Genomic DNA, 22356 nt, shown 5'->3' with positions numbered 1-22356 from the left:
CCTGTCTCCATGGTCGTTTCTCTTGTCAAGTCCAAATTTGCCCACAATCACCAGCATCAACTTTGGCATTAAAATTGGGCATTTGGAAGTTGAAATTTTCGCTATATTACTAAGCTATTTATCTCTCTAAAAGGTCATATTTATAATGGAAATTGCACTACACTTTCATCATTATCATATGTTTCCGTTATAAGAATCAATTTTGTACGCCTTTGTGATATTTTTCTAAAGCACATTTCTGGACGTCACAACCAAAAAACAATAAAAACAATTTGCACTTTCTGGTTTATTGGGCTTTTCTGTTAGCGCAATCTATTATAAGTAGGTAGTAAACTCAATCTTATTGTATTTGCGATAATCCCAATAACTGGAATTCTGTGGGTTTTTAAGTTATGGTATTATGGAGAAATGTGTTCCCCTTCTCTGAAATCTTCAATCATATAAAAAACAAATTTTCAGAAACTTCTCTTCATTCCTATTTACGTATTACAATGATGAAGGGAAAGGGACCAATGGAAAGTGCAAGTGCTGGCAGTGCCAAGAAACAAAACAAAATTGATTTATAAATGAAGATGAAAATGATTAAGAAGTATGAAGCAGGGCAAAGTTTGTCTTCTATTGCAAGGGAATTTGGTCTCGCTACTTCAACAGTGAATACTATTTTAAAGGACAGTGTGTGTATAAAAGAACATGTCAAAGGATCAATGCACTTAAGATCAAAAGTGATCACAAAACAGTGTTCGGGTGCTATATGGAAAATCAGATTCAGAAGCGAGTGCCCCTGAGTCCAATGGCCATTCAATCAAAAGCAAGAAGTATTTATGAAGATATTAAGGATAAGTATGGTGACAAGTCAAGTTCATGGCAAGTAACGGGTGGTTTAATAGGTTCAAGCATCACGCTGGTTTCCAAAACATTAAAGTGTGCAGTGAAGTTGCCAGTGCCGATTCTGCAGCTGCAGAGAAATTTTGTGATGTGTTGGAAAAAATTTTTGATGAAGGCTGCTTCAAATTTTACGCAGTAAATTTTAAATGCTGATGAGACTGCTCTGTATTGGAAAAAAATGCCGGATTGAACATACATTGCCAAAGAAGAAAAGAAAATGAAAAGACAATACCAGGTTTCAAGGCTTCAAAATATAGGGCCACGCTCTTGCTTGGGGCTAATGCAGTGGTACATTACAGATTAATACCACTGCTTGTGTACCATTCTGGAAATCCTCGTGCATTTAAGTGCATCTCAGTAAAGCCACCCAACTGTACATTTCCGATCGAACCAGAGAGCATGGATAACAATATCTCTCTCTTTGAGGATTGGTTTAAATGCTGCTTCATTCCCGAGGTTGAAAAATATTGTAAAGACAACGACGTTCCTTTCAAGATTTTGCTTCTATTAGATAATGCTTCTGGACATCCTACGCATCTAAATGATTTCAATTCAAACTTGAGAATCATATTTCTACCGCCAAACATGACTTCACTCATCCAACCTATGGATCAGGGTGTTATTTCAACTTTAAGAGCATACTTTTATGCACAACATTTTCTCAGTCATTGCCTCCGTAACCGAGTGGTCAGGGGCGGGAATGCAGTAACATACGCTCTTTGAGTAGACCGGGGTTCAAGCCCCTGACTGCTGAATATGGTCGATCTGCCAACCACTGGATCAGCGTGGCAGATTATGGTCCATTTCCCTTAGCATGAATTGTTGAGGAGGCTTCCATCCTGCAGTGGGTTGATAATGGCTGCACTTTACCTTTTTGTCTGCAGTAGATGGTGAGAAAAATTTTACGTTAAGAGACTTTTGGAAATCTTACAGTATTTACCACGCCATGTTAAACATTAATAAGGCCTGGGCAGAAATTACTAAAAGTTGTTTAAATGGCGCATGGAAGAAAATATGCCCATGGCGCATAAAAGGCTTCGAAGGGTTTGAAAAGGGCAAATCATATGAAGAGGTTACAGATAAGATTGTAAAGGTTGCAGAGCTACTTCAGTTGGCGGTTGTTGCCAAAGATGTGGAGAAGTTAATAGAGGAAGAAGAGAAGGAATTTTCTAACGAAGAACTTACTGACTTGCAGGCAGCGATAGTGAAAAACGAAAATGCTGACGAAACTCAAGATAAACCAAATGAGGAGCTGAGATGCTTCATCACCAGAGAGATTGCAATGGCAAGGTTTGAGAAGATGGATCCTGACAGCGAACGATTCTTTAAAGTTAACAGTGTCGTGAATGATATGCTTGTTTGCTAGCTACAAAGAAATCTACGATGAAAATAAGAAAGCCACCATCCAGTCATCCATTAATATGTTCCTTCATAGGGTTGAGTGGCTGACCCCTTCTAAATCTCCACATCCCTCATCCTCCACAGCACTGTACTTATCAGCTGAAGACATCGATTCTGGCAACGATGCTCGAGAGGTAAAAAAAACTTACTGACGTTATGGCTGTCGCTTTTTTTTTTTTTTTTTTTTTTTTGTTAGTTGTTGACACATCGGCTTCTGTGGCCATGTGCCTCCCAAAGTGCAAAACTACTCTGATCCAAGCCCGAGAGACGGGATTCATATCCGCGACCTTTGGTTTGCCAAGCAGGTACTTTACCCACCCGGCTAGCCCAATCGGCATGCCTATCTCCTCTTTTTTTTGTAATTTTATAATTTTGAATTTTTTTTTTAAATTGCACACATTTTTTCTGCGCATGAGATAAAAAATTGAATAAATATTATAAATAATTCTATTCACATGTTCGTCGAACAATTGTTTTTTTGGTTCAATCAAATCAGCAAGCACAGTTGCGAGTGTTGCACAAGCATGAGGAAATTCTGACTTATGTAGAGTTCCATGGAATGCAACCCTTACGTTAATTGTGGAGTGACTGTACTTTTTTTTACTGAACTCCATTAAATTAAGGAAACTCTCAGATCTGTGGATTCACTGAATGAGTATTGGGCAATTGAGAAAAAGCTGCAAGTTAGAATTAAATTTGAAAGTGTCTGGAATTTTGCTCAAACATGACAGGAGGGAGTACATGGTGAGAAACTTGTAAGTCAGTTTGGTCCTGGAGAGATTGTTCAAGGCTCACAGAGTAGAATTTTTCTCAGTGTCGGCAGTGCTTGCTAATAAGAAGTACTGTTTTGACAGAGATGGAATACCCTTACATAGAAGGAATGCAAGAATATATATACTGATGTCATTGAGGCACTATTAGGTGGGTTGGAAAATTGCTTGTTTGGGTTAAGGGGATTCACAGACTAATAGTTTAAAAGAAGCAACAAGTCAAAATTGATATTTTCACTGCTTCTGTTGGAACATGTGGCAGACTGAAATGCAAAGTGCAACAGATTCCAAGTATTTCAAATTCTAGAAGCTACTAGGATTTAATTTTCTGGTCAATAAATATATGGGCTGTGTTAGGGTTACTAAAAGCAAAACAAATAAATATATATTTGCATGTAGATTGGATGTAGATCTAAGCACAGTAAATAAATTTGATGAATTTGAAGTATCAATTAAGTCATCAAATTTGGACGTTACAGAGATATCAGAAATGGTGCAATGACAGGAAATACAGGATTTAAATATGTTGAGCACAATGTGTACAGAAAGAATAGACAAGACTGTGGGGGGGGGGGAGTTGTGCACCCAGTTGACATGAGTGGCTAGTGTAATGTTGAGTCAGTTTGGTATGACATGTGAAATACTGAGGAAACAAAAATTTAGAATAGGTGTGTGTGTTATAGGCCAACTGACTATGCCAGTTATAATTAAACTGAGGCTCTTATCCAAGGGTCCCACAGGTACCTCCAAGGTATACTGCCTCATTGTGCTGCTTCCCACTGTCGGCAAGGTTTTTGAGAAACTGCTGCTCTCCTGCTTCCAACTCCTATGTGAAGCCAAAGGTTTAGCATCCCCTTTTCAATTTGCATTCAAACCAGGGTGCTCCACAACTGATGCCCTATCTAAAACCCTCAAAGTGGCAGAACAGTTGGATGCATCTTATGTACTGGCAATCTTCATTGACTTCAAAGGAGCTTTTGACACAGTGTGGTGGCCAGAGTCTCTGACTGTACCTGGAATTTCTACTACTGCCTTAAAAGCTACTTTTCTAACCGCAAGGTCAGCGTCAAAACAAAATATCACTGCACCACCCGACATCTAATCAGAGGTTGTCTCCAGCACTCCATCCTGGGGCCAACTGTTTGGAATATGATACTTGACGACTGGCTCCTAAAGAACCACCCATATACTACTCAGCTTTCTTATGCCGGCGATATGGTTACCATCATCGAGGGCACCTCCCACACCACCATAGAAACCCAGGCTGCAGTTGTTCTGTCTGCATGGGCCATGGAAAATAAACTTAGTCTCCACTGAGAAGAGCAGAACCTTCCTATTGAAAGGCAAACTGGACTTCTCCAGACCTCCTACCATATGTTTTAATGGCCACCCACTGAAAAATTACTAATTGGTGAAGTGGGGGATGACATTACCTAGGGGTAATTTCATCCCCCATATCCAAGCTATCAAAGAAAAGATAAAAAATTACATCACTATGTTAAAACGCTTTACCCGCAAGGACTGCTATCTAAAACGACCAATGCCTTCTAAAATCAGAGTATTTATACCAATTGTCACATATGGAGGTGCAGTGTGGTACCACCGAATGACATTTGTCATCAGCAAATTCAATGACTTATACTACCATAAATGGCGCACGTATAGAACAACATCAGCTAGCACCCTACAGGTACTAACAGGCTGCCTCCCCTTGGACCTCCATTGCTTTTATCGGCCTCTCACGTGCCATTAAGAAGAATAAGGAAGCAAAATTCCTTGTTATTCAAACCCATATCAATACCGATATCCATCAGGAACACAAACATGTGTGGCTAGAACTGATAAACTTATGGCAAATCTGCTGGAATAACTCCACAACTGTTGCAACTACTAAACTTTTCCTCCCTGAGATAATCTACATCAACAAACAACATTCCACTTGGTTCTTCTCTGACGTCTATGCTTCCTTCCTGTTAACCGGCCACGGGTCCTTCAAGAGGCACCTTATAGATCTAGCCAAGGAGGATGCCTTTCTGTGCTAGGTGTCTAGAGTGCTAGGTGCCAAGGAGGATGCCTTTCTGTGCTAGGTGTCAAGAAATTAGCGTTCTGATGGGTGTCTATGAGAGCTTGAGGTGTAGGGTAAATGCCCTCGAATAAAATAATGAGGGGCATATCAAGCTCTCAGCTGCTCAGCTCAACAACAGAGCTCACTCTGTGCATCAGGCAAAATAAAGACAATCTCCAAGACAGAATTTGTTGGTCCCAAAGGAACTAGTTATTGTTGGTGACTCTATTGTCAGGGAGATGGGGAATATGCTATGCAAGAAGGATAAGTGGAACAGGACCAGGGTATGTCTGCCAGGGGCAAAAGTTGATGACGTTGTAGAACAGATATCATCTTTTAAGGGCACAAAAGGTGATGTTGTACACGTTGGAACTAATGTGACATTAAGAGTAAGAGATCTACAGATTTACTCAACAAGTACAGGTCATTGTTGAAAAAAAAGTCATGAGTTTCGGTTGAATGTGAAAGTGTCTGCAATTCTGCCCAGATACGATAGGATGGAGTATATGATGAGAGCCTTGTTGATAAATTCGGCCCTGGAGAGATTGTGCAAGGCTCAAGGGATAGAAATATTTTTTCAGCCTGGTCTGTGCTTGTTGACAGGAGAGATGCTTCTACAGGGATGGGGTACACTTAAATAGAAAGGGTGCAAGAATATTTGCTGATGCTATTGAGGCAGTGTTAGGTGGGTCAGAAAACTGTTAGCGTGGGGGGTTACACAGACTAAAAGGTTCAAGTATATGATGAGAGCTGGAGGCGTGCAAACATATCGCCAATTCACAAAGGGGGGTGATATAAGTAACTACAGACCTGTTAGTTTAACTTGTGTTCCGGGGAAAATAATGGATTCACTGGTTAAAGAAGCACTGCATGATCATCTAGACAAGACTGCAGTAATAGTTAAGACACAGGATGGGTTTGTTAAAGGGGGAGGTCTTGTCTGACAAATTTGATTGGATACTATGATGTGGTCACAAAGGAACTGAATGCCAAAAATAATTTTGATATCATATACTTGGATTTCAGGAAAGATTTTGATACTGTTTTGCATGGAAGACTGCTGTACAAGAAGCAGTATGGCATTAAGGGCAAGCTACTGCAGTGGATAAAGGAATGGTTGAGTGGGAGATGACAGAGAGTGGTAATCAATGGACACTGTTCTTCGTAGACAAATGTTATTGGTGGACTTCCCCAGGGTTCGGTATTGGACCCATTATTGTTTTTTTATATTTATCAGTGATATTGATGAAGGTATATCAGGTTTGCAGCTGATACAAAGGTTGGCAGGGTTGTTAATGACAGTAAAGACAGTAAAAAAAAAAGAGAAGGCCTCCATAGCTGAGTGGTCAGGAGCAGGAGTACAGCAGCACATGCTCTTTGAGTAGACCATGGTTCAAGCCCCTGACTGCTAAATACGGTCAATCTGCCAACCCGCACTGGATGAGTGTGGCAGATTATGGTCCATTTCTCTCAGCATGAATTGTTGAGGAGGCTTCCATCTGTAGTGAGCAGTATGCTACTCCAACTGGATCTAGATAAGTTGGGAAAATGGGCTGAGAAGTGGCAACGAAAATTTAACATCGACAAATGCAAAGTACTGCATAGGGTAGCAATAACTAAAGAGAAATGTACCAACTGTGTGGTACTACACCCAGGGAAGTGGAAAATGAAAAAGACCTGGCGGTAAATGTGCAGTCAAATATGAAGTTCGCTGACAGTGCAGACGGGCTGCCAGGACAGGTCATGGAGTCTTGTCAATGACATATAGGAATTTTTCTAGCAGAGACAGGGAGGTGATTATCCCGTTATACAAGCCGATGGTCAGGCCACACCTAGAGTACTGTGTACTGGTCTGGAGGCCTTATTTTAGGAAGGATATAGATTTTCTAGAATGAGGTACAAAGAAGTGCAACAAGATTGGTGAGGGGAACAAAGGGGTGCTCTTACAAAGAAAGAGCTTAAGTTCTGCAAATTGCAGCACCTGGAGAGTAGGCAGGCACCTGTGAGGTGTATAAGGCCTTGAATATGTTGAGCAAGATGAATGCTGATGGGATTCTTCCTCTTGCTCAGACTAAGAACCTGAGGGATCACAGTTTCAAATTGAGGAAAGATAGTTGTAGAATAGATGTGCGGAAATTTGCCTTTAGCCAGTGGGTAGTTGATTGGTGGAACAGACTTCTATCTTTTGTTGTGGAAGCTAATAGCCTAAATAAATTTAAGGCTGAGCAGTACAGGCATTTGGAACGAATGGAGGGGTGAAATGGGAGGGTTTTTTTTATGGCTGATGCTGCATAAGCTTGCTTTCTTGCATCGTATGCCTCTACTAATGCTAATGCTAGAGTTCGGCTAGTTGAAGATACCCTCTGTACCTGTGGAGAACCTGCTGGGACCATGTGATGTACTCATGCAACATATACTTAGATCTAAGAACCCAACTACTGACAACTAAACAGCCATATATACAAAATAAATCAGTTATGTATACAGAATACGTAAAAAATGTGGTCATGACATGAAGAAAAGTGCAAATTATATGGGTAATAGTATTAATACACATATGTAATAAAAATTCAAGTTAATAAGTATATACAGAGATATAATACAAGGATATACACAACAGCTCAAGAACAGCTGGGAAAATTAAAATGTGAAACAGCTCAAAGTAGCAACTGATTACACAAGGGGGTTAAAAAGAATATTTAAAAAGGGTATGGCAGGAGCAACAAGAGGAAATAAAGCAAAACAAAACAATCAATGCTATCATACTGGAACCATTGCCATTCAGATTGATGCATATTTTACATTTTTACAATTTATATATTACATTTCTTAGATTCAACATCAAAACAAGAAATGCTACTCATTTAAATATCTGTGCAACTAATATATGAACATATATACTATTAACATATCAACACCTGATCTGTCAGCATACCAAGACAGAAAATGAAACGGAGGCTTCCAAAAGATGAAAGTTCTCAGTTCACATAAAAACTATTAACATATTAACAAGAAAACTGTTAGCATACAAAAGCAGTATATGAAAACAGAGGCTTTCAAGAGGTGAAAGTTCTCAAACTTTAAAAGGTGATAAGGATCTCACGGAAGAAACTTCACTATTGGTGAGGCAGTATTGAAACACGAATAACACTTCTTCTTTTGAAGAAGTGTTATATAACACTTCTTCTTCTGTTGGCATAAGAATTAAACAGAATAAAAAACCCCTTAGTTTGAACAATCAGTTCCTTGTGTTCAAATGAGAAGTTTGGAATGGCACAGTGTAAATCATGTCTCAGGTCACAATAGGAAGGGCAGTCAAAAAGGACATGATCTGCAGTTTCAGTAGCACCACAGTGGCAAAGCGGTGTATTCGAAAGACCAAACGAGAAGAATTTGAGGTTTAAGCTCCCATGTTCAGTAAGGAGAAATGTAGCAGAAAGGCTAGGAGATAACCAAAGCATTTCTTTCTTCTGAAAATCCTTGGCAATGGGGAAGTAACCTCTAGTAGCAGCATCAACAGAAGAATTAAACCAATCCTTTCGCCACATATTATTAAAATCCACTCTGATCCTCTTCTTTTCAAGGAAAAATCTTCATCAAGATTCAAGGTAAAACCACTAATGGTAGCAGGGTAGTGTCTTTTTAGATGATATAGAAGGTATCAGTATTGTACTTCAAAGTGTATTGGGAGTCGACCTAGCATTACCTGAAGAGCAGATGTAGATGTAGTTATGCATGATCGAGATGAGAGCAGCTCTTTGAGCCTGCAGTAGTTGTTTGATAATAGCAATCTTATTTGCACCATAACCCCAAGCACCAGCACTGTACAAAATGATGGCTAAAAAGATGCAATTATAATATAGTTGAAGCGTGTGTGTGCTTTGATACCCCAGTCTTGTTTAGCAATTTGTTTTAATTTAACCATTAAGATTTTACACCTATCCTTAATATAATATTGGTGTTTAAATACACCATAGACAACTCTTAAAAAAACTACAAAGTAGTTGTTGTGGGCATCATTTGCTATTTCTCATATTGTGCTCTGCCTTCACGACGAGTTGCCATGATATTGCACTACCTCAAATAAGTAACGCTTCACTAATAGAGAAGACTATTGTTACTTATTCTCAGTGAGTACCACCATTCAGACATGTTTCAAGGCTATTGGCCTATCATCAGAGGGTGGGCAGGTACCCTAGTATTGCAGACATGACGACCCAGTTGTGAAGTTAATCACACAAATATGAGAGATGCCAAAAGGTGTATAAGATAATATTTAAAATAATTAAATGCACAAGGCATAATACTTTAAGAGTTTAATATCTATATAATATTGGTGTTTAAATACACCATAGACAACTCTTAAAAAAAACAACTACTACTACTTTGTAGTTTTTTTCCTGGAACAGAAGTTAAACTCACAGGTTTATAATTACTTGTGTCAGCCTTTGATCCTCCTTTGTGAATTGGGGTCACATTTGCACATCTACAGTCTACGGGTACCTACCCTGAGTCCAAAGAAGCTCTCATAATTATGGCTAAGGATTTGCTTACTTCCTTTGCTACCTCCGTTAATATAACTGGATAGATCCCATCCACCCCAGGTGCCTTTTTTATGTTTATCCTCAACAATTTCTCCTCCACTTTCCTCTCAGTTATTACAAAATCATGTAACTCACTGCCAGAGTTTACTTCACCTCTGACATTCCTCTTCCAGAATAACTCCTCATGTGTGAATGTAGATGCAAAAAACTCGTTTAGTTTGTTAGCCACCTGAGCAGGATCATCAACAGTTGAACCATCAATATTCAGTGGACCAATCTGATTCATCCTTTTCCTTCTAGACTTTACATAGGTAAAGAACTCTTTTCTGTTTTTCTTTGCATCCCTTGCCAAGGATTTCTCGTAATCTGCCTTCGCCTGCCTAACCTCCTTTGTAACTTGGTTGCATATCAACTTGTATCTATCATAGGCTTCTGTGTCATGTGTTAATTTGTATGTATCCCATGCATTTTTCTTCTCTGCCATATGCCTCATTAGTTCATCTGACATCCATTTTGGCCTAAACCTTGAACAATATTTCTTAGTTCGTATGTAAAGCCTAGTAGCTTCCAAGATTAATTTTTTGAATGCTTCCCATTTTGAATTTGCTGGTGGTAACACCATCAGTTGGTCCCACTGTATAGAATTTAAATACTATCTCAGACCATCATAGTTGCCTTTACCCCTGATGGTAGTTACTTCTTTGAGTAAATCCCACTTCAGCACATTGTGATCACTGCCTCCTAGTGGTTCCTTTATCTGCAGATTCTTAATGCATGAAGAATCACTACTGATAATCAGATCAAGAGTATTACTCCCTCTAGTTGCTACCCGAACATGCTGATGTAGAAAACAATCATCCAATAAATCCACAAAAGCCTTGCTAGTGTGAGTGACCAACCCAAAAATTCCAGTCAATATCTGGGAAATTAAAATCTCCAATTATAAGACTCTCTGATTTACTGGCTCACTCTATTTCCCTGTATAGTTTCTTATTATACTCATCAGAGTCATTAGGCCTATAGCACACTCCTACTCTCAATTTTGATCTCCCAATACTTATGTCCCACCAAACTGACTCGACACTGCACTGTCCAGCGATGTCGACTAGCTTCACTTCCTTGGATTTTATGTATTTCTTAACTAATAGCATAACCCCTCCTTCCTTCCTATCCTGTCTATCCTTTCTGTACACATTGTACTCCCCAAATTCTAGTTTGGCCTTCCTTATATCTGTGTGACACTACGTCGCTGATATCCCAACAATATCTGCCTTTGATGTTTTGAGCAATACCTCAAATTCATCAAATTTATTTACCAAACTTAAAGAAAGATTTCAGTTCTGTAACTTGCACCTGGAAACTTGGCAACAAACATCCCTCTGGTGATGTGGAAATGGGTAATTTAAATAAATTTATGGAAAACCTAAAAAAATTATTTGAGATGGACAATAATTCTATTCTATTCTATTCTATTAATAATGTGGGAAGTGCTGTCTAAGCTTTTTTCCTTGCATCATTTGCTACCGCTAATACTAAAAGAATTTTTGTTAGAACAGAAGACTAACAGCAATATATATGTTCTCCAGACTGTCAACCCATCTAAGAATTCTGTTGCAGGGTATTACTACTCCCACATTAATGGGACATTGTGGATAAGTAGGGTTCCTTGCACCATATGGCTAATATAATAATAATAATTTCCAAATAGCTTGAAATAGTGTTGCTTCCATTCCACTTGAGAGATGGAGTTGGTTTTTATTTGATCATCTGTGTCTAGTTGTAATTTCTTTAAAATTTTGAAACCTCTTCTCTGTGGGCCCGTGATAACACATTCTAAAGATTTAACAAATTTATCCCGGTCATCTCATCAAATTCTTCTGGTTAGTTTTCTGACTTCTGCTCTAAGCTGTACACAATACCCTTCACGGCTACAACCTCTGGCTTGTAGCCGTGAAGGGTATTGTGTATGGCGTGTGCCTTTTGTATGCAATAAAGAGTTCTTCTTATTCTTCTTTTTATATTTTGTGTAGATGTAGGAACAGTTTATAGGCCTTTTTTTCTCTTCAATTGTTTGTTTCAATTCTTCATTCCAAGTTCATGGCCAGTTTTTATTTTTTATAGGTTTATATCCAAGGCTTTCTTCAGCAGCTCCCAGAATTGATTTTTTCATGTTTGACCAGATTTCCTCAACATTATCACTCTCATCTGATTTTGAGTTTATCTTTCAGTCAACTTTCATACAGAAATTTAGTGCTTTCACCTTCCAACAATTGTATTTTTAATTTCTTAGTAGTTTTTGTTGGTGTTTTCTTATTTTTATTAAAATAATTTCTTTTTATTTTTAAAGTGCTTTTTAGTAGGCAGTGATCACTGTCAATTTCACTGCCTCTGAATACTCTAGTCTCAAATTTTGTTATTTAAATTTTCATTAATGATAATATAATCTATTATAGACTGTTTCTTGTTTCCAATGTGAATTTATGGATATTCTTGTGTCTGAAAAAAAAGTACAGGTAGTTCTTGACTTAATTCGAACGAGTTAATTCGTTCCTAGCATACGCTCGTAAAGCGGGAATTTATTTCCCATAGACATAAGGTTAAAAATAAGGGTTATATTCTAAACAATGAAATTAGTTGTCTAATTAGTTTGTTTAAACAATGATTGATTTATCGAAAGAAATGAAAACGTACCCTGTAAAATCAAGCAAATTATAATAATAGAGAAATTATTTAGGACTTACAAATGTTAAAGAATATTTATTCTTCATCATCATTAACTAAATGCTCACTTGTTGTTCACACATCATTGGCTTGGCACTTGTTGGTTAGTTGCACAAGGAGTCGTCCTCTCCAGAAATGCTTCAAGAGGCGTTTTTTTTTCCAAGACAATCTTCTCTTTTAATTATAAATTTCACGATTGCATGCATAAGCATTTTTTAACGGCACACACAAATTGCAACTAATACGATTTGCATGGAGTAACAAGTTTATGAAGCTTAAAAAAAAAAAGAATGAAGACAAGATTCTGAAAATTTATTTATGTTTTTTATACGATTGAATATTTTAATAAAGGGTAAACACATTTCACCATAATAACGTAAAAAAAAAAACCACACAATTCCAGCTATCGGTATTTTTGCAAATGCAAGAAGATCGAGTTTACTACTCATTTATAATTGCTTGCAGTAACAGAAAAGCCCAGTAAACCGGAAGTGCAAATTGTTTTTATTGTTTTATGGTCGTGACCTCCAGAAATGTGCTTTAGAACAATATCACAAAGGCGTTTAAAATTGATTCTTATAATGGAACATATGATGACGATGAAAGTTTTAATGATTTGAATTGGTAACTAATACAATTTACAAATCATGCTCACGGCCTTTTATATGGCCTTAAGGTCACGCTTGTGACCTTAAAAATGACATTTTAGAGAGATAAATAGCTTAGTTATACAGCAAAAATTTCAACTTCCGAGATCTTGAAACGAATTACCAAAAACCAATGTGTTATTGGGTTCACATTACGATATTTTAACAATACAATGGTGTCTCTGGAACTAATTAATATCATAAAGCGGGGTACACTGTATTGTATAGCTATGCATGTGGTTTCGAATACGGTATTTATGAATGTTTAACATTCATTTTTTGCAGTTAATGTTCATATTTTCGATTTTGTTGATACTTGATACTTGGGGCACCTCTGTAGCCACGTGGCCAGGAGCAGCAGTGCGTAGCACACGCTTCTTGATTAGTCAGTTGTTCGAGCCCATGATCACCAAATACGGAGGATGCGGAAAGGTCAGGGAATGACCACCGCATATCCCCGGAGCAATATGGCCTTAGTTGCTAATGCTCCAAATAAACAAACAAACTTGATACTTGGGGGGGGGTACTCGTAAACCTGGGAACTCGAAGCGAGAACTGCCTGTATATGTGATTGTAAGTTTATTAAAAATGCAGAAGTCTGTCAAGTATCTTCCATTATTGTTGACCACGGGTTTGCTTTCCTATACATTTGTCTATTGATTGAGCACCAACTCTTGCATTAAAATCTCCTGCTAGTATGATGTACTGTATTTATTTTTGTTATATCTCTGATCTCTTGTAATTTATCATAAAATTCAAGTTTCATCAATGTTGCATTCTACTGTTGCATAGATGCCATGATTGTTTTGTATATGATATGATTTTTAGTCTTAATTTTAATGTTCTGGATGATATCCAAGAGTAATCTAATATTTTGTTTTTCCATTATTTTCTTATTATAACTGCAACTCCTGATGATGCCCATATTTCATTTGGTATGCCTGAGTATATCATTACGAAGTTACTTATTCCTTTGGATCCTTTGTTCTTTTTTGTTTCGGTAATGACTGCTATGTCAGTATTTCTATTTTCTAATTCGGTGTTAATTCATCCAATTTATGATTTATTTCCCTAACGTTCCAGATTGCTACTTTAATGCCTCTAATCATAGTCCTATATCCATTGCCTAGGTTGTTATCCTTGAGATCTGTCCAGTTTTTTCCTCTGAGCTTATTTTGAGTGTTTGGAATGTCCACCAGATAGGTTACCAACCTTTTTCAGGGTAGGTCGGGCTGCCACCTTATACCTCTAGACAAGCTTCAGGTACAGCATTTCCTCTGTATGTGATGGGACAGTTATACTGCTGTGACTTGGTCACCAGAGTCTTGTCTGTAGAAACCAGTCAGTTTGCCTTGAGAAGGTGAGGTTGGCATTTGGAGAGGAGAGGTTATGGAATGCCCGTCACCATCCCTTAAACACCCTGAGCTCTTTGTACTTATTAATATTATAGCAGTGGAAAATTGAAATCCATTAGTATGTATTGAAATTTTCTAAAAGCTGTTTTTTATGATGGCTCAATGTATGCCACACCATTTTGCTATTAAAGCTAATAAATGTAAATATATTGTAATTGTATTGAGTAAATAACATTTGTAATAACCATTATATGTTGTTTTTTAACGGTCTAGGTTCATCAGAAAAGGTTGGTGATAAAGGCAGCATATCAAAACAGTTTGGCTATGTGCGATTTGAAAATGAGACAAGTGACTATGAATTAATTAGCAAAATAAGGACAAAACAAGAGATTTCAGCAACTCAGGATAATGATTTAAAGGAAGGCATATTGATTGATCTCAGTGATGAAACATCTGTACCAACTGCTGAAGTGGTAAATACAAGTGTTCCATTAACTATGCCAGCCTTATATGAATGTTTTCCACACAAATTAGATTTTTCAAATTCTGTAGCTGATATTTCTGATTTTCCATTGGCATTCTCTGCTGCTAGTTGTTATGGATCTTTTTCGTCTGATTCATCTCTTAGTGGATCAGTCAGTGGAAAAAAAATATATGATCAATGTTATTACAATGTTCTTCCCAGTACCACTCAGGAATCATGTAGATACTACTCTGCAGTGCCACCAGAAAGTCATTACTATTCTACTTCAGAATTGAACCCTACCAAGCAAATTGGTACCTTGTCTCTCCAAAAAGCTGCACAGATGCAGAGTTGTCCAACTTTGAATACACATTCTGTGGAACATCAGACATATTCTAATTTGAATAGTATTTCAGAAAGGGACAAAACAGATACATTCTTACTTGAACAGGTTAATAAATTATCTGTAAATTCTCATCGCACATTGAAAGTGTCATCGTCAACACAAAATGTTCATTTAATTTCTCCCTATCAGAGTAACAGAACTGGAAGGCTAATAACAGAATTAGAAGAGAGTTTGGGAGGGTATATCTCAAAGACAGTGATAAATAAAGCAACTGAAAACAAGTTTCCACCATTTCAGTTCTGTACAGACAAAGAATCCTTACTAAAAAGAAGCCACTTGGGGAGGTCCTTGGAAGTTCCTAGGAAGTGTGATGTCCATTTTAGCCCTTTAGGTGAATTGGATTTCTGCAGTGCACCCTTTCCCAAAGATGTTCATGCTGCTACAAATAAAGATTGTTCTCCACCATTGCCTTCTCTGCCTCCAAATACTGCCAAAGTTAAACCATTCATTGCAGATCCTGTAGTTTTTTCTTCAAGCATACTTCATGGTAATAATTTTAAGAAATAATGCAAAAAAATAAATAAATAACATTGTTGTAACTTATTTCCTCAGTTATCATGGCTAGTTATATTCTTCCCTAATAATTTGAATTGTGACAACAAACCTCAGCCTGTGGACCACGTGTGACTTACAGCATATCATTATGAATCTATGACCATATTGCAAAATTCATTGGTATATTTCTTAATATCTTGATTTACCCATACTAAATCACATGAGAAAAAGACAGCACTCTTTTAAATCAGAAGTTCTTTACCCATTAAACATTGCAACCTTAAAGGTGTATAATTATACAGTGCTGATTATGAAAGTCAGGGGACTAGTACACCTTTACAGACACTTTCAGCTTTTTGGCAAGTCACTGCATTACTTTGCTTATTGGTGACTTGATGTGTCATTTGAGATTTTGAAAGGAATCATAAGATTCTTCACATTCCTTAAATTTTGAGGTTGCAATTTTGAAATATTTTTTGCAAGCTGGCTGTTTGTTTACTATCTGGCCAACATTGTGTGTTACCTATTGATAACACTCTAAGAGTCATCAGCATTTCCTAATGAATAATCTTACTAATAATATGCTATTAACAGTGTAGTTGGAGCCACTTTTGAAGCCACTGTAAGAAGTTGCATATACCATTCCATACATACAATTATGGTATAACTAAAATTCAGTACTTCTTACTGCCTGTTCCTTACCTTACTTTTACCAACAGCAGTGTATCATGAATAGTAAAACTAATGGAACAAACTTATCTGCTAAAAGAATGAAAACTCCCAAAATCTTTATAATTTTATTTCACAAACATGCATAGCCTCAGGCCTGATCTTAATGATCATTTCCATCTAGTCTTCTAAGCCCTAGTTACTTTTTCTGAGAGAATGTTGATTATTGGTTGTTTAAACCACCAGTCATCTTATCTGTCCTAATTATTTGCTTTACTTTTCTTATTTACTTCACTTTCTAAATTAGTTACCCATCTGTTCCCCTCTAGTATTCTTTGTCAGACATATTGATCTGGAATCTTCCCTTTTTGATATCTTTTGATGCAAAATCTCTTTACCTCATTCTGTCAGATTCATTTCCTGTCTCTGTTGCTCTCACAACTGAACAAATCATCCCAACTTTCAGCTTTTCTTTGAAACTAGACTTCCCTAACTGAATGAATTTTCCTTGGTAAATTTTTAATGTTCATAATTCTAGTTGGCTTAAATTTTCTATGGATCTACCTTGTAGGAATGCTGAAGCTTTTGCTAATATGAACGATCTTCTATAATTTGTTCATTCACTTACTAGAATACTAGACAATCTTAACAACACCTGCTGTTTAAGATAAAATTAGGATTGGTCTTTTCTTCACCAATTAACCTTTCAAGTACACAGTTTTTGTTCATAGTTCTACATATACTTTGGATCACAACTTTGTAACAGTTACTTCTCTAGAGGAATCTGTATTACATGATTATTCCCAGCCTCGTGTTGTCTGGCATTACAGCAATACCTAGTGGGTTAATTTGCATGATTTTTCTTGCTTTCCTTGGTCAGCCCACTATTTTAAATCTTACATTCATAAAACTTGCTCAGATCATGTCAGTAAAATTATTTTTCAGAGAATGAAATCCTTTATTCCCAATTTTATCACACATTTATCTTTATCTAAAGTATGTTTTTCCAAAAATATGATAAGGTTACTCACAATAAGAATATATCACTGTAATGACAGAGAGATATACTGTTATCCTGAGCAGCCTCCTTTCCCTACACGTTGTCTCACTGTATTCAATTTCTGCATTCATTATCAGTGATGCACATTCCTGATCTTCCTATAATGTCAGCAATGATGTCTTTACTGATTCATCAAATTTATTTGCTGTGCTCATAGAATTAGTGTATAAGCAAGTATATGCATACCTATTGTTACTACTGTCGCACAGCTCATGAATGCTAGTTGTGTGCATGCATGCATGCGCCTATAGCAGACATAATCCTTCCCCTTATATCCTGACTTCCAGACTACTGCATGTTCCAATAGAAGCAACACAAGAATCAATTCCACCTCTGCTTATTGACTGTCATTAAACTGTGTTTCTATATAGCCCAAAACTATAATTTTCTGAACCACTTAACATTGCCTTGATAGTATAATTAAAGATTCTTTGCACTCCTTCTATTCAGTTGTACCCATCTCTATAAAAAAAACTTCTTTTAACAAGGCAGTCCATGGTAAGAAAAATTTTAATCCATGAGACTTGCACACTCTCCAAGGCTGAACTAAATCACAAGGCTCTCACGTGACCCCCTCTATTCGTTCCTTTTTTCCAGACAAATGATGTTCATGCATAACCCACAGCTTTTTGTCAACATTACCGTATATCTATTGTCAGCAGTTCCCCCATTGAAAATAAGATGAAATCCCTCAGGGGTTATGCAAAAATAAGAATATTGTGTGTGTGTGCGTGCGTGCATGCTCATATGAAACATACATTACAAGCATTGCATGTTTTTGTGACATTATATAAGTTACATATACAGTCAGACCTCTCTTTAATGACCTTCCATATAGCAAAATTTTCTATGTAGCAAACTTTATTTCCCCTGTCTTTACATTGAAAATAGTTTCTGTATAACGAACTGATTTTGAGAGACCTGGGTACGCATTTTTCGCACCAATTAATAGCTAAAAGGATTAAGCATTAATCTCTTTAGCTTTTAATAGCTAAAGACTTTAATTCCACGAATTAAAGAGCTGAAACATTTTACAATTTAATGGTGCCTGTAAAACCCTGCAGGAGGAAACTGGCCAAACATGGCATGGGATAGAAAAAGATGGAAGTTTGGGAGAGGCCTTTTCCCAGCAGTGGCTAAAAAGAAGTAAAACCTATACAACTAATTCACTACTATGCCGAGAAGTCCCGCTGGTCAGCTGTCCACAGCCATTGGCAAAGATTAAGGCATATTCCCGATGCAGGCATTGGCTCTGGTCAGACTATTTTCTACCTTAAGCTTCCTTTTAGAGAAATAGGGGAGAGAGTGATTTTCCTTTATCTCGGAAATTTGTCTGTTGTTTAAAGAAATGAGTCATCCACACTTTCACTAAATTTCACCTCTCTGTTTCCATGGTAGATACAAGTGGTTCCTAAATCAGTTTTGTTTTAGCTGCTGTGCAAGCAACCTTACAATGTCTAACAGGAATCCTTGAGTGTAGTGGAAAGGTGGAAGTGCTTAGTAGTGTAGATCGTGGCATTAAAAAAAAAAAGAAATCGCTTTAAAATTTGATGTCCCTGTCAGTAATGTGTTAACCATTCTGAAAAACGCTGTTTCGGTTCTCAAACTGTTTGAGGAAATGGGACCCGGTCGGAAGCATGCGAAATTATGCCTTTGGGAAAATGTAGATGAAGCAGTTTTTAAGTGGATGAAGTTAATTCGAGAGCAAAACATGCTGATATTGGGGCTATTAATAAAAGAAAAGGGTATGGAGTATCTTTTCTGAGGCACAAAACATTCCAAGCCAGTTGGCTGGATGCATTTAAAGAGCGTCATAGCTTACTCAAAAAAGTTATTTCTGAAGAAAGTGGAGTTACAATCAAAGAAGACTATACCCATTGGAAAGAAACAGTTTTGAAAAAAATTATGCAAGACTACGAGTCCAAAGACATATTCACTATTGATGAAACGTCTATTTTTTAAATGTTTGCCGAAAAAGACACCGACTTTTAAAGGTGATAAATGTTTAGGTGGTAAAAATAGTTAGGAGAGAATTACATTCTTGGTTGCAAATATGGCTGGCAATGAAAAACTGAAGATTTTGGTAATAGGCAAAAGTAAACAATCCCGATGTTTCAAAGGAGTAAAGTCGTTAAAGTTGGACTACAAATACAACAAAAAACCTTGAATGACAAGCGAAATTTTTGAACATGGATTTTAAATTTCGATAGAAAGATGATGAAAGAAAACAGAAAAATCATTGATTGTCGTCAACTGCCCTGCCCACCTTCACTCAGTATTTTCGAAAATTACAAGTATGAAGCTTGTTTTCTTCCTTTTGAAAAATTTGTCTTAACTGCAGCCAATGGACCAAGGCATTATCAAGAATTTGAAAATGCACTACCAAAGGTGCATACTGAAAAAAATTATACTGAGAATAGAAACCAAACACTCTATAGATTCTGTTATAGATTTGCGGATGTGCATATCAGAGTTCACAAAAGTGTGGGATCAAGATGTGACGGAAACAATGATTAAGAATTATTTTACAAAAGCAGGTTTTTGCTAAAATGCTAATTAACAGAGATGAGAAGGATGAACTACTACAAGACATTGAGCAATCTTGGGAAGAGTTCCAAGTGAGGTTTGATCAGTGGAGAAATTGTTCTTGACGAATTTTTAAGAGTTGATAATGATGTCATAGTTGCTGAATATCCGAGTGACTCCAACATTTTGGAGAGTATTTAAAGAACTAGTGATAATATCGACGATGAGTTGGATGAAAATGAGGGCAATATTAAACCTCCCAAACAAATGTTGTCAGCATTTGAAACTTTGCGAGGCCTTCAGTGGGAAGAATATGTAACACGAAATATATCTAAGTGTTTAAAGTTTAAACAAATGCGAACATTTTTATGAACGGTGTACAGTAGAATCCAGTGTGCAACAAAAAAAAATAACTAATATTTTTTTAGACATAATTCTTAAAAGTGTACTAATAAATTGTAGGCATCATGTAAGTAGTCATTTCTTAATATGTATGTATTGATAAATTGTTTTAAAATGTTAGAAAATTTATTTATTCCCACTTCTTTCCCACCTTTTACTATATTTCTGAATTTACAGTATTTTTCATCATTGAAAAGGTAATATTTCTTTATAATGAAATTTCTGTATAACAAATTATTTCAAGGGAACGATCGATTTCATTATATAGAGGTCCGACTGTATATTAGTTATTAATTATTTAAAATAATTAAATATTTAAATGTCTAATTTTTCAATAACATATTTGTAATTTATTAAAAACTTTTAACTTAATTTAACAATATTATTAATTAGAATGGAACACTATGAGCAATTCCACAAAGGTAATCCATCACAGATTGATTGTCACCTTCCATTTTGGACAGCGTTCACTTCACAGTATACATTCAACTTTGTTATCCCTGCTACTGTTCTTTCTCAAATTCTTTGATGATACTACAAAAGCCAATGTGCACTCATCAGTTATTTTCTCCCATCTTCTGTTCCAAGCTTCAATGATATTTTGGGTATGTGGAATTCCTAGCTCTGTGGAGTCATACCACCACAAAATAGGTGGAAACAACAGTGAGTCACGAACCATGGTACCATTACACAAGTCTTACTGTCTTGTGTAATGTCATTACTGTCTTATTCTTCCACAAATATAATTTTTTTTCAAACTACTCAATCATGTAACTAGCTTCTATTGGTAAACAGGACTTTAGAACACTGACTTCTTGTAGAATTTCATCAGTACATTATCAAAATGACAATCACTCACTTGAATCTTTCTCCAACCAAACTTCCCCAGATGGAAGAAACAAACTTTGTTCAATACATCTGGAAATTCACTTTAAAAGCATTTATTGCAGCTAATTCAGTTAATATTATCTGTGATATGAGTTTGATTTTTGTTTTCTCCAGCAAAATTAATCAAATCTTGAAATAAATGTTAATTTTATTCACTCTTGCTGGTCACTAACACATAAATAATAGTAGAATTTGGTAATTTCCAGAATCAACCGGTACATGTATTATATAAAGCTGATAAAAAATAAATTTGAGAACAGTATGAAGATTCCATCCATAATCCAATATTGAGACTTCAATAAACATCAAACATTTACTTTTGTTCTAAAAACCAAAATTCTTTCCTCATACTACAGAATCTCTAACCAGAAATAACTTGCCCTTTAATGTTCCACTCAAAGCAGTTGTAAGGTCAGTATGGTCCAGTGATTATGGCTCTCTGCCAGTCATTCAGCTTTTCTCACCCATTTTAATTTCTTGCAGGAAATTTTTTGAAGGAATTTATAGCTGAATCTGTTGACAGATGGCAATGCTGCTAGTCTGAATAATCCGGCAAGGCAGATTTTTCATTTGTCATGATTTTTCATGAATCTTATTTTGCCCAATGATTTTTGCAACAGCACTTCATTCTGGATCATGATTATGATTTAAAAACTTTTGTTGATATTTTCCATTCAAATATTTTGTCGGTGCTCTACCTTTACAATCTTAAGATTTTCTTCTTCTTTTGCAACACCAAAAATAAATATTCTTGCAATGTTATCTTTTCCAATAAAATATCCACATCTCATAATTTTGTTGTTCCCTTTTTGAGATGGAATCATTTCTTTCATAAATTTCTTCCATTTTGACAGGAGGAATGAACTAACATGATAAGTGTTACCTTGTTCATGCTTCTGTGTAGATTTGCTGTCCTACATACCTACCTACATACTGTAATCCTTTTTCAACAGATTTTTCAAAAAGATATATCCAAATAAGTGAGAACAATGATCTCCAAAAAAACTTAATTCCTGGAATATTTAAATTTAGTGTTATAGGCAGTCCAGTATTATTGTA

General features: G+C 36.5%; 1 protein-coding gene across 1 annotated transcript in view; it reads left to right on the top strand.

Annotated features, from left to right (window-relative positions):
- Ack (activated Cdc42 kinase) overlaps positions 1 to 22356 on the top strand; it is a 333372-nt gene that overhangs the window by 298866 nt on the left and 12150 nt on the right. Inside the window, exon 12 of the mRNA XM_090380828.1 lies at positions 14662 to 15744. Within this exon, the coding sequence (XP_090236954.1) occupies positions 14662 to 15744 (1083 nt within the window). The remainder of the gene's footprint in view (positions 1 to 14661; positions 15745 to 22356) is intronic.

The sequence above is a fragment of the Mastigoproctus giganteus genome, chromosome 9, assembly GCF_048544385.1.
Source record: "Mastigoproctus giganteus isolate SK-2022 chromosome 9, ASM4854438v1, whole genome shotgun sequence".
NCBI lineage: Eukaryota > Metazoa > Arthropoda > Arachnida > Uropygi > Thelyphonidae > Mastigoproctus > Mastigoproctus giganteus.
Note: the sequence above shows the minus strand (reverse complement) of the source record. Positions and strands in the feature narration are given on the sequence as shown.